Raw genomic sequence first — 12958 nt, forward strand, 5'->3', positions numbered from 1 at the left:
ATATCAGTGACAGGGCACCATTCCTCCCACTGACACCAACGAAGGGGCACTATTCCTCCCACTGACACCAACGAAGGGGCACTATTCCTCCCACTGACACCAACAATGGGGCACTATTCCTCCCACTGACACCAGCAATAGGGCATTATTCCTCCCACTAATATCAATGATGGGGCACTATTCTTCCCACTGATCCCAACAAAGGGGGCACAATTCCTCCCCCTAATACCATGATCCCTGTCTTGCCCCTGTAAAGTCTGAAGAACAGTAAACTGACCCTTTGTTTAGAAAGTTTAGAGACCCCTGTCTTAGAGCACTGAAGTCATGTCATCGCAGCCCAACCAGTCAAGATGGGCAAAAATGCCAAACCCAGAAGAAGACAATACAGTAGGTGACAACAATGAGTTTTTTTTAGAATACTGACTGCCTGTCTGACTGCCAGTTTATACGGTTTATGATTGAACCATAGCATTACATTGCAGAACCTTCCTAAATTAGTCACCTTTACGTTTTCCACAGACGTTCCGACCAGCTGGCATGTTGATCGAGAGGTCGTCAGATTTTGGGCGCACTTGGAAAGTATATCGGTATTTCTCCTATAATTGCACCAAAATGTTTCCCGGGGTCCCAGTTCATGCCTTGCAGAAGATTGATGACGTGATTTGTGATCAGAGATACTCAGATATTGAGCCGTCCACGGAAGGAGAGGTCAGTGTTTACCACCATGAAACCAGCAGTTAATGGGCAACTCCAGGGCAGCAAACATAGGAGATGCCAAGAGGTTTAAGTAATGTACAGCTACTGTATATATATTTCCAATTCACCCACCCAAGCTGATTTATTAAAATGATATCAGCTGATGCTGATTGGCCCATTGTCCCTTCCACTTTATTACTTTTGTATAGTCCAACTTCCAGAGTTAGTTGCTCTGAAGACAATCAGGGACAAAAGCTATACAATTATAACATACATTAATAAAATTCAATATAAACTCTTTCAAACACTTTTTTTTTAAGGTGATTTTCAAAGTCCTTGATCCGGCTATCAAAGTAGAAGATCCCTACAGTTTGGAGATACAAGGTAGGTCTCCCAATATCCAGTAGGTAAAGGAAGTCCTAAAAGTCGCACATCACAGGAAATACCTGTGAGGAGGTGTATGGCAGCCTCAGACCGGCCACCAACCAACGCGTTTCACTTCAGGATCACTGGATGACTCCTTGCAGTATGCACTGGACACTCTTCAGTGAGGGAGAAGTTAATGCTCACAATGCCACAGTTCAGCCAGAATCATTCTAAAATTCATTTTCAGTGAGCTCTCCAGACCAATTCTTTACATGAAACTCACTTTATTAGCTTCAGAAAAAGTGATCTTAGAAGGAGGCCCCCCAGCTATGCCACAGCTGGGACCTCAATGAACAGGCAGAAAACTCCAACTTCCTGTCCAGAGGGACACAGCCCTCAGGGCAGGGACTACTCCTGCAGGATTAGACCCAGAACTCTCACTCTCCCCTGCTCCAGGCTTCACACTATTTATGTGCTCTTTAGCCACCTACTGGGCACACCTCCCCAGGGATTTGCTGAAGCACAATAAATATTAAGGATGCCCATTTGCCTTGCCCAACCTCTTTTGTTCCAGAAGGCTCTAGAAAGCAGGGGAGTGCAATCAAACCTGCAGCATGTGAGAACCAAAACAGCCCAAAGCAATCAACAACTGCCCCACTGATAACGGAGGAGCCAAAAAAAAAAATGAATTTATCTACCATCCTAGCAACTTAACTAAGAGGGTGCTACACATATCATATACTATAAAATCTTTGGACTAAAGTTGACCATTTACCTTACATTGTGGTTGTACAATCCACCAACCATAATATGAGAGCTTGCCAGATTGGATAAAAACTGAATGAATGGTTTGGGGAAGGCTGCCATCTTACCTTTTTTTTCTATGGGAGATTACGAAGAGTTTGAACGTTCAGCTTGCAGCATGTATGGCCAGCGTGAGCATTGGGCATTTTAATGGAATGAGCTACTGGTGCCAGAATGTGGTCAGCTTTATATTCCCAGCTATGTTTTATTGAAACAAACCATCATAGTAAAGTATAGGGCAGGGATATGCAATTAGAGGACCTAAAGCTGTTGCAGAACTACAAGTCCCATGAGGCATAGCAAGACTCTGAGAGCCACAAGCATCACACCCAGAGGCAGAGGCATGATGGGACTTGTAGTTTTGCAACAGCTGGAGGTCCGCTAATTGCATATCCCTGGTATAGAGAGATGGTTTTGTGTCGTTTGAACTGTGTTGAGTCCTTATTCCATCGTCCCCCCGAAATCTTTATTTAATAAATTCAGTCCAGAGGTGACCAGAAAAGGAGGCATGACTAACCTCTGCACCCATTACTTTGTTGCCCAAGGCACTAAGCTATTAGCACCATTATGTTAAAAAACAGCCAGACCCCCAAGCTCACAAGAGCCCAGGACAACCAAGATACTTACGTAGCACCCTTCTACTTTAGAGCAGGCCACTAGGCAAATTTATTTAGTCTCCCCTGTAATCAGTGGAACAGGGGTTGATTGTTTAGGGCTGCTCAATGTTTCTGTTGTCTGATAGTCTGAGGCCTGAGCAGCAGTGTTCCTGGGTCCAGTCCTGCAGAAGGAGACCCCTGTGCAGGATTCTTGAGGAAGCTTTAAAGTGGAGTTCCACCCAAAAGTGTTACTCCCACTTTTAAGTACTCCTCGCCCCCTAATATGCCACAATTGGCATATCATTTTTTTTTGAGGGGGGAGGGGGTATCTGGTTTTGAGAGGAACTTCCTGTCTCTCTTCCTCCTTCTGTCTCCTGATCACCTAGGCAAATCCTCCTCTCCCTCTAGGTGACCCCTCCCATCCTGCAATCTTCTGGGACACGTCTCAGATCCCAGAAGATTGCCTGGCCACTGACAGAGCTCGACTCGTGGTGCATAGTGCGTGCCCAGCTGTGAAGCTGCAAGCTGTCACCCAAAGCTGGCACCATGGAGAGGCAGTGGAGAGGAGTGAGGCTTCGGGCCGCCGCATCGGTGGACCGTGGGACAGGTGAGTGTCTGTTTATGAAAAGTCAGTAGCTATAATTTTTGTAGCTGCAGACTTTTAATAAACTTGACAACCAGTGGAACTTCTCTTTAAAGAAGACACTGAGGTCCACGCTAAACTTAGCTGGGAGGGGGGGCTTTTCTCAGATACATTGTCTAGGGATAAAGTTGGGTCCGAAGGAAGCTCACTGGAGGGAGCCAGGAGAAAGTTGGTGGAAACCAACAGTCCAACTGTCCTGTGGAGGAGTGAGTCTACATCTCCTTCACATAGAAGAGCCTGGTGGATATAGAAAAGAGCCAACCGGTGATCCTGTGGCTAAGTGAGTAGATAACCCCCAATGTTGAAGGTCCCCAGCTGCATACAGGTCCTGTGGGGCATTAAGTATGAACAGAGCAGCCAACAACTTTGAGTAGTACAGCCAGCAGTTTGTTCAGTTCAGTCGGAGACTGAACCAGTGGAACTTCTCTTTAAAGAAGACACTGAGGTCCACGCTAAACTTAGCTGGGGGGGGGGGGGGGGGGGCTTTTCGCAGATACATTGTCTAGGGATAAAGTTGGGTCCGAAGGAAGCTCATTGGAGGGAGCCAGGAGAAAGTTGGTGGAAACCAACAGTCCAACTGTCCTGTGGAGGTGTGAGTCTACATCTCCTTCACATAGAAGAGCCTGGTGGATATCGAAAAGAGCCAACCGTTGATCCTGTGGCTAAGTGAGTAGATGACCCCCAATGTTGAAGGTCCCCAGCTTCATAGAGATCCTGTGGGGCATTAAGTATGAACAGAGCAGCCAACAACTTTGAGTAGTACAGCCAGCAGTTTGTTCAGTTCAGTCGGAGACTGAACCAGTAGAACTTCTCTTTAAAGAAGACACTGAGGTCCACGCTAAACTTAGCTGGGGGGGGGGCTTTTTGCAGATACATTGTCTAGGGATAAAGTTGGGTCAGAAGGAAGCTCACTGGAAGGAACCAGGAGAAAGTTGGTGGAAACCAACAGTCCAACTGTCCTGTGGAGGTGTGAGTCTACATCTCCTTCACAAGGAAGAGCCTGGTGGATATCGAAAAAAGCCAACCGGTGATCCTGTGGCTAAGTGAGTAGATGACCCCCAATGCTGAAGGTCCCCAGCTTCATAGAGATCCTGTGGGGCATTAAGTATGAACAGAGCAGCCAACAACCTTGGGTAGTGCAGCCAGCAGTTTGTTCAGTTCAGTCAGAGACTGAGGAGTCCTCAAGTTATTCAGTTCTGCAGTTCTAGGTTTATCCCATACTCCCTTCCCCTTTCCCAGTTCATCATTCCAAAAAAAAAAAAAAGAAGTCCCTAGACCCTAGAACCCCTAGTTTTCTGAGCCAGTGGAAGAATGAAGAAAATGAGATGTGCCTGGCTGTGTGGGCTCTTAGCCCTTGTACACACGGTTGGAGATTCCGACAGAATGTGTCCGATCGGACTGTTTTGTCGGATATTCCGACTGTGTGTGGTCTACATCGGACTGTTTCCGTCGGAATATCTGTCGGACCAAATTTTCCAACTTGCCGGAAATATTTTCCGACAAAATACTCCGATAGGACATACTCCGGTCATGTGTAGAGAATTCCGATCGGACAAAGTGCCACGCATGCTCAGATCAAATTCCTACATCAAAGCTATTGGCTACTAGCCTGAACGTAGTCCCGTCGTAACTAAATTCCGTCATCACGTTCTGAACGCTCGGATTTTCCGACAACTTTGTCCGACCGTGTGTATGCAACAGTTTCGGACAAGATCCGTCGGACAAAATCCGACAGATTTGATTGTCGGAATCTCCGACCGTGTGTACAAGGGCTAAGAGGGGAGACAGGATTGCATTTACCAGCAGCTCCTACGGGAGTGTGGGCCACTAGTTATAGTCATGAATTTACAAGAACCCCAAAATAAATCCAAACCAAAATTTAACAGACACCCCAACAAGTTGCATTTTAAACCGGGAATGTATTGGAAAGCCTTAAAACGCTCTCTTGGTAAAACTTGGTCTGTTTTCTACAGAGCTCCTTCAGATTACAAACTTGAGGATCAATTTCACCAAGCTTCACACGTTGGGGGACAATCTGTTGGATCAGAGGGCAGAAGTCCTACAGAAGTATTACTACGCAGTGTACGAGTTGGTGGTCCGCGGGAGCTGCTTCTGTTACGGACATGCCTCGGAGTGCTCCCCTGTGGAAGGGATTGAAGGAGGAGTGGAAGGAATGGTAATTGAATGCACCTTATGTCATGATGTAATAGTGGGTGACATCATCTTGGAATATCATCACTGGGTGGAGATTTTCAAAGACTGAAGCAAAGTAAGTCAACCAGTCATCCATTCATAGAGCAGGTATCCGTGTAGAGCCTGTGGTGTCTCAGGTCTCAAAGTTCCCTTTTGCTTAAAGAAGAATTCCAGATATGGCATTTTTACATATATGTCATATACTCCTAAACCTGCATTCTGTAAAATACATAATCCTGACACCAGCCCTGGTGGGGGTTATTTACTAAAGCTGCAGGGTGCAAAATCTGATGCAGCTCTCCATAGAAACCAATCAGTTTTCATTTTTTGTTTTTGTTGAAGCTTAGGCTGGCCATACATTATACAATTTTCTTCTATAGATTTTCTTTAGATTTACCAAAACCATATAATATGAGGTCAAATCTAAACACTTTCAGTTTGTGTGCAATCAGGAAGGCCCTTGTACTACACAGTTGAAGGTAAATCTAAAGGAAATTGAATAAGAAAATTGTATGGTGTATGGCCAGCTTTAATTGAATAATCTGAAGTTGGAAGCTGATTGGCTACCATGCACAACTGCACAGATTCTGAGTGCGCCAGTTTTAGTAAATCTACCCCTCTGTAACTGTATGATACATACTCCTGACACCTACACTCTCTATGATATATAATGCTGACACCTACACTCTGTATTATACATACCCCTGACACCCACACTCTGTATTATACATACTCCTGACACCCACACTCTGTATTATACATACTTGACACCTACAATCACTATGATACATACTCCTGACACTTACGCTCTGTACCATACATAATTCTGACATTTGCACTCTGTACATTACATACCCCTGACACCCAAACTCTGTATTATACATACTCCTGACACCTACACTCTATATAATACATAATATTGACAATTGCACTCAGTATGTTGCATACTCCTGACACCTATACTGACTCTGCACATGACATGCTCCTGACACCTACACTCTGCATTATACATACTCCTGACACCTACTCCCTCTATGATACATAATCCTGACACCTACACTCTGCATTATACATACTTCTGACACCTACTCCCTGTATGATACATAATCCTGACACGTACACTCTGCATTATACATACTCCTGACACCTACTCCCTCTGTGATACATAATCCTGACACCTACACTCTGCATTATACATACTTTTGACACCTACTCCCTGTATGATACATAATTCTGACACCTACACTCTGCATTATACATATTCCTGACACCTACACTCACTAAGATACATACTCCTTATACCTGCACCTCTGTAGAATACATACTCCTGATATTTGCCCTCTGTATATTACGTACCCCTGGCACCTACACTCTGTATTATACATACTCTCGATAATACATGATTTTGACACTTACACTCTGTATGTTGCATAATCCTGACACCTACACCGACTCTGCACATTACATACTCCTGACACCTACACTCTGTATTATACATACTCTCCTGACACCTACTCCCTCTATAATACATAATTCTGACACTTACACTGTGCATTATACATATTCCTGACACCTACACTCACTATGATACATACTCCTGACACCTGCACCTCTGTACGATACATACTCCTGATATTTGCACTCTGTATATTACATACCCCTGGCACCTACACTCTGTATTATACATACTCTCGATAATACATAATTTTGACACTTACACTCTGTATGTTGCATACTCCTGACACCTACACTGACTCTGCACATTACATACTCCTGACACCTACACTTTGTATTATACATACTCCTGATACCTACACCCTCTATGATACATAATCCTGACACCTACACTCTGTTTGATGCATATTCCTGACACCTGCCCCATGTATTACACATACTCCCTATAATAAACATTTGCTTTTAGGTTTAATAATGCTTTAAAGTAGGTGGTTAGTAGGTGTCATATTGCCTCCTTACTGCCTGTCAAATGTCAAACGCAGATCGCTTTTCAGAGGCCCACCAAAGCTTGTTGCACATCTATAGCCTGGATAGTTCTAGTGATGGGGCTAAAAATTACTGACGCGTTTTGCTTTACCGAGACAAACAAATTCCCACCCGCTGTCTCTTCCAGATCCACGGCCGATGTGTCTGCAAACATCACACGGTGGGTCTGAACTGTGAGCTGTGCCAGGACTTCTTCCACGATCTTCCCTGGAGACCAGCGGAACCCGACAACCCCCATTCCTGCAAAAGTACGCCTTCCCTCGGCCGATCGCCTTCCATGCCGCCAGCACCGGGCACAGGAAATAATTGGTGATCCTGTTTTTTATGTCTTCCAGAATGCAACTGTAACAATCACTCCACAAAGTGCCACTTTGACATGGCGGTGTATCTGGCCACCGGAGGGGTGAGCGGCGGCGTATGTGATGACTGTCGCCACAACACCATGGGGCGCAACTGCGAGCTGTGCAAACCTTTCTACTACCTGAACCCCTGGTCTGATATCCGGGCAGAGACGGCCTGCGTCCGTGAGTTCATTTCCCCTTCAGTCTTGCACACTTGTAGCGGCTCCTCTCCTGGACTGAAATGGCTTACTCTGATCTCACTGCACACTGTGAGCTTCTCACACTGTGCATCAGAAGACAGAATTTATCCTGGCTGCCCTCCCCTTTCATTCATTGGATTTCAGTTCTTTTAATCATGGAGCGTCAGCATCGTATGTGGTTGTTAGCTAGGGTGGTCTGCATGCAAATACAGCCTGCCTAGGAACGCCCACTTCTCCAGACTAACATCATCCCATCAAGGCATTTTGATATTTGCATAACTCCTCCCGCTGCTTGCATCAGGGCTGAGAGCTCTTGAGAGGAGTACTGAGACCGGGTCCCTCTTACTAGCCATGATCTGCCTGCATTGCACAGAGAAGCAGAGAGACCCAGTAATGATGTCATTGATGTCATGATGATGATGTCAGTGATGATGTAATGAAAATGGAAAGGTTTGATCCAAAAAAAATCTCATTAACATGTTGATGGAGTGGGATGGGGGTAGGGGGGCACCAGGGAGGGCAATATATAAGCAGATTAAACTTCTGTTATTAAAGCAAACACACAAACAAGAGAAAAGAGCGCACAGGCTCTGGTGCAATACCTTTTATTTTATTGTAAAAACAAGATAAAAATGCACTCACAAGAAAAATGAATCAGAGCTGATCAAGCACATCTCCCCACCACAGTACTGTGCACCAAATTCTCTCATTGCCCCTGATAGGAGCTCCAACTGACAGTGTGGGTAGGGCAGCAGTCATGGATCGAATGCAGTTGCTGCTGTGCACAGTGGTGTAGTGGTGAGCATTTTCACCTCGCAGCAACAAGGGTCACTGGTTCAAATCCCGACCACAGACACCATCTGCCTGGAGTTTGAATGATTTCCCTGTGCCTGCGTCGGTTTCCTCCAGGTACACCAGTTTCCTCCCACATCCTAAATACAGGTAGGTTAATCAGATCCTGTCTAAAATTGGCTCTAGTATATGTATGAATGTGTGTTAGGGACCTTAGAGTGTAAGCTCCATCAGGGCCGTTTTTAAGGCAGGGCAAAAGGGGCAGCTGCCCTGGGCCCTGTCATTGTTGTGGGGCCCAAAGCAGCTGCCTCATACTTGCCAACTATCCTGGTTTAAATTCCCTCGTCCCTTGAGGTTTTAGTCCTGTGTTGTGTCCCAATTTCTCAGTGTGAAGTGCTGCTACTAATGCTGCCCAGCTCTACCCTATTGTTGTGTAAAGATGACTCACCTGCAGACCCTGTGCTTACATGTAAATTACCAGCATTCATATGTAAATAGGGGCGGCCGGTGGCATTGATACGTATATCATGCCCCCCTGAGGTCATATCCACATTAATCTCTAGCAACCAATCGACAAGCAGAAATCATGTGCTGTAACCTCTAGCAACCTGTCAGTGAGCGGTAATGATACACTGTAACCTCTAGCAACCAATCACAATAGCTACCTGATCTGATTCAGTAAACTGATCTTGAGTCTAGCTGCTATTTATTGTATGTCTCAGAGCAGGTGGAGAGCAAAACTGCATGGGGGGGGGGGCCCAAGAAAAGTTTTGCCCAGGGTCCAATCAATATTAAAGACGGCCCTGAGCTCCATGAGGGTAGGGACTGATGTGAATGTATGTGTAAATTGCTGCGTAAATTGACGGTGCTATATAAGTGCCTAAAATAAAAATCTTATGCATGCTGACAGTTTCACCTGCTGATGTGTTTTCCTGCGCCCGTGAACTGTCAGTGTGCATGGGATCAAGCACATCAGGAACTGCATTCGATCCAGGACTGCTGCCATATCCCCACTGTCAGTTGGAGCTCCTATCAAGGGCTATGAGAGGATTTGGTGCACAGTAGCATGGTGGGAAAATGTGATTCATAAGCTCTGATTCACTTTTCTTGTGAGTGCATTTTTATCATTTTTTTTTTTTATATATATAGAATAAAAAGGTATTGCAGCAGAGCCTGTGCGCTTTCTCTGTTGTTTGTGTGTTTGCAATTTCCAGTGCCTGCTGGTTGCTAAAGCAGCAAGGTTGTGGTGCTATTGAAGATTAACCCTTTCAAGGCTGGAGTTATATTGAACTTTTGGACCCCCTTTGTGCCGCTCACCTGTGGCATTAGTGCGAATACTGGCTGGCATACATGTATACATGAGATGCTTTTAAAACAAACCTGTTGCTGTGTCCTGTATTGGCAAAGTACCGGCTCACTTCAAGGAAAATGCCACCCCAAAACTACTAATGTTTTATATCTCCCCCTTATTTGGGTGACTTTTCTGTCTGTTAAAAGGCCTGTCCACTCAAAAGTAATATTTAGTTATAGGCGGAGCTTACTTGCCTTAACTACTCCAAAAGCGAAATCTCAATGCCCTAATCCCTGACTCTGTTCCTACCCACCTGGAAGTTTCGGGTGTCCCCGCCCACCTTGGTGTGTGTCCCAGCCCCTCCTCTTACATTTTCCATAATATAAAATACATTTAAAAAAACCTCCAGCAGGGGGAGTGTCAGCTCCCCCTTTAATGGACACAGCCAGTGTGCAGAGGAGATGTCACCGGTCCCTCGCTATCATCTGCCAGAAAATCTGACATACGAGTTTCAGGGTGGGTTAACCCTTTACGTTTTCTGAAAAGACTTGGACATTGAAAATAATAATCCCGGTTTTATTCTTCAGCCTGTGACTGTGATCCGGTGGGCTCCTTGGACGGGGGGGTTTGCGACAGCCACACCAACGTCAACCTGGGGATGATCGCAGGGCAATGCCGCTGCAAGGAAAATGTGAAAGGGGAACGATGTGACAGCTGCAAGGAAAACTTCTATGGGCTCAGCAGAAACGACCCTCTAGGGTGTCAGCGTAAGTACTTCCCCCCCCCCCCCCCATATCACTAATAATGTATATCTAATATTACTTCATCAGTGATAAATTGGTGGTAATGTGGTTAACAAGCGTTTTGAAAGATGAGCAACTTTTTTTTTTTTTATTCAAGCTAATGGGGTGTGCTGTACCGCATTTGGCCAGAGGTGTGGGGGCATCAGGGACACTCGGAACGGTTCGGGGACATTCGAAAATACTCGGAATCACTCGGATATACTCCATTCCCGAGAGTTTCCGAGGCTTTCCGAGTTCAGCTGAGCTGTCCCCGAGTATTTCTGAGGCTCTCCACCCCCCCACCTCTGGCCACGTGTGGTATTGCATGTAATAGAAGTCAATGTGGAACAAATTATCTTCATTTCCATTGACTTCTATGGCGAAACGCGCTTTGATATGCGAGTGCTTTGAATTACAAGCATTCTCCTGGAACAGATTATGCTTGTAATCCAAGGTTCCACTGTATACAAATTGGTAATCCTAGGGGCACATTTGCATTTTCTGGTGCATTGAAGTGATTGTAAACCCTTCCATATACCCAGTGAAGTGACTGGCCTCAGGTAATACACAGAGATTAAACAAATCTTTCTACATAAGTTGTAGTACCTGTTTATCTGCAGTATCCTCTTCTCTACATTCAAAGAGCTAATCTGAGCTGTCAGAAAGCAGGGGGTGGGGGGCTGAGGTTATACTTTGCAGTGAGGAGAGCTCTGAGAGCTGATTGGAGGGAAGAGACCCCATCTGCACAGCACACAGGAACAGAGCTGAGGCTGTCAGTCACAGGCTGTGTGCTGGAGCTCCCTCTCCTGTCACCCTTGTTCTCTTGGTGTCAGGAAAACTTGCCAGGGAAAAAATGGACACTGCCAATACTGATTTATTTTTTGGGAAAATGCTTGTTGCCTGGCTGTCATACTGCTCCTATAGCTTTCATACCTTGTAAGTGGTTGATGTAGATAAAACATGCAGACCATAAAACTTGGAGAAAAGTCAGGATTTCTAACCTGCTTACTTACTTTGATTCAATTTATACTGAAAACATTGAGTCAGCATAGCAACCAGGCAACCAAGATTTTCAGAAGGAGATCTCACTAATGACACTTTCATACTTCTTCAGTACTGGTTCCTTTAGGTTGCTTGGGGGAGGGGCTTGGTAATTTCTACTAGAATGTAACAGGTAGAAAATATAAATACAATGTTGCACTTTTTGGGTCTTGTTTGTTTTCTTCTTGTTTTTTTTTTTTTTTTTTTTAGCTCTGTTTTGTGTTTGCACCTTACACATCTTTTTTCTTTTTTTTCCCAGCATGCCAATGTGACCCTCGTGGGATCGTGGCGGGTAACAGCCCCTGTGACCAGATTAGCGGTGACTGTTACTGTAAGAGATTTGTGACGGGGCGATATTGTAACCAGTGTCTGGTGAGTGCATGATAAAGCATTATGAATTCAGTAAACAAGAAGACCTCATGTTTTATAGATAGTAAACGTGTTTCTGGTAGGAATCAGATTACACCTGTCATTTTCTAAAGTGTGTTGGAAAAATAAAGGATTCCTACTTGTTGATCTAAGCAGTACTCGCACTTTTTTTGGATAAGCCCCTCATGGGTGTTGTCACAACAGCAATACATTTAATGCATAAGCCCCGCAGGGGTGTTGTCACAACAGCAATGCTTTTAATGCATAAGCCCTTCAGGGGTGTTATCACAAAAGCCATACATTTAATGCATAAGCCCCTCAGGGGGGTTGCCACAACAGCAATGCATTTAATACATAAGCCCTTCAGGGGTGTTGTCACAACAGCAATGCATTTAATGCGTAAGCCCCTCAGGGGTGTTGTCGCAACAGCAATGCATTTGATGCATATGCCCCTCAGGGGTGTTGTCACAAAAGCCATACATTTAATGCATAAGCCCCTCAAGGGGGTTGTCACAATAGCAATGCATTTAATGCATAAGCTCCTCGGGGGTGTTGTCACAACTGCCATACACTTAATGCATAAGCCTCTCAAGGGTGTTTCCCACAGTATCTTTACTTTTAATACATGGTCTCCATAAAGATGTTGCAAATAGCATCTACATTTTGACACATGAGCCACTCAGGTGCGTTGCCCACAGCAGCTGGATTTTGATTACAAGAGCCCTCAGGGGCATTGCACACAGCAACTAAAACTTTAATATATGATCCTCCCAGGGGTTTTGCCTATAGCATATACACTTTTAATACATGAGCCATTCAGAGGTGTTGCCTACAGCAGCTACC

At 45.0% G+C, this 12958-nt stretch overlaps 1 protein-coding gene across 2 annotated transcripts in view; it reads left to right on the forward strand.

Annotated features, from left to right (window-relative positions):
• Positions 1-12958, forward strand: part of LOC143927533 (laminin subunit beta-1-like) — a 190033-nt gene that overhangs the window by 103391 nt on the left and 73684 nt on the right. For both annotated transcript variants that reach the window (XM_077451647.1, XM_077451648.1), the window contains exons 6-12: positions 520-708; positions 1017-1080; positions 5079-5281; positions 7427-7547; positions 7635-7823; positions 10511-10690; positions 12006-12118. In XM_077451647.1, the coding sequence (XP_077307773.1) occupies positions 520-708; positions 1017-1080; positions 5079-5281; positions 7427-7547; positions 7635-7823; positions 10511-10690; positions 12006-12118 (1059 nt within the window). The remainder of the gene's footprint in view (positions 1-519; positions 709-1016; positions 1081-5078; positions 5282-7426; positions 7548-7634; positions 7824-10510; positions 10691-12005; positions 12119-12958) is intronic.

The sequence above is a fragment of the Lithobates pipiens genome, unplaced genomic scaffold (genome assembly GCF_037356315.1).
Source record: "Lithobates pipiens isolate NorthernLeopardFrog02 unplaced genomic scaffold, aLitPip1_a1.2 Scaffold_23, whole genome shotgun sequence".
NCBI classification, from domain to species: domain Eukaryota; kingdom Metazoa; phylum Chordata; class Amphibia; order Anura; family Ranidae; genus Lithobates; species Lithobates pipiens.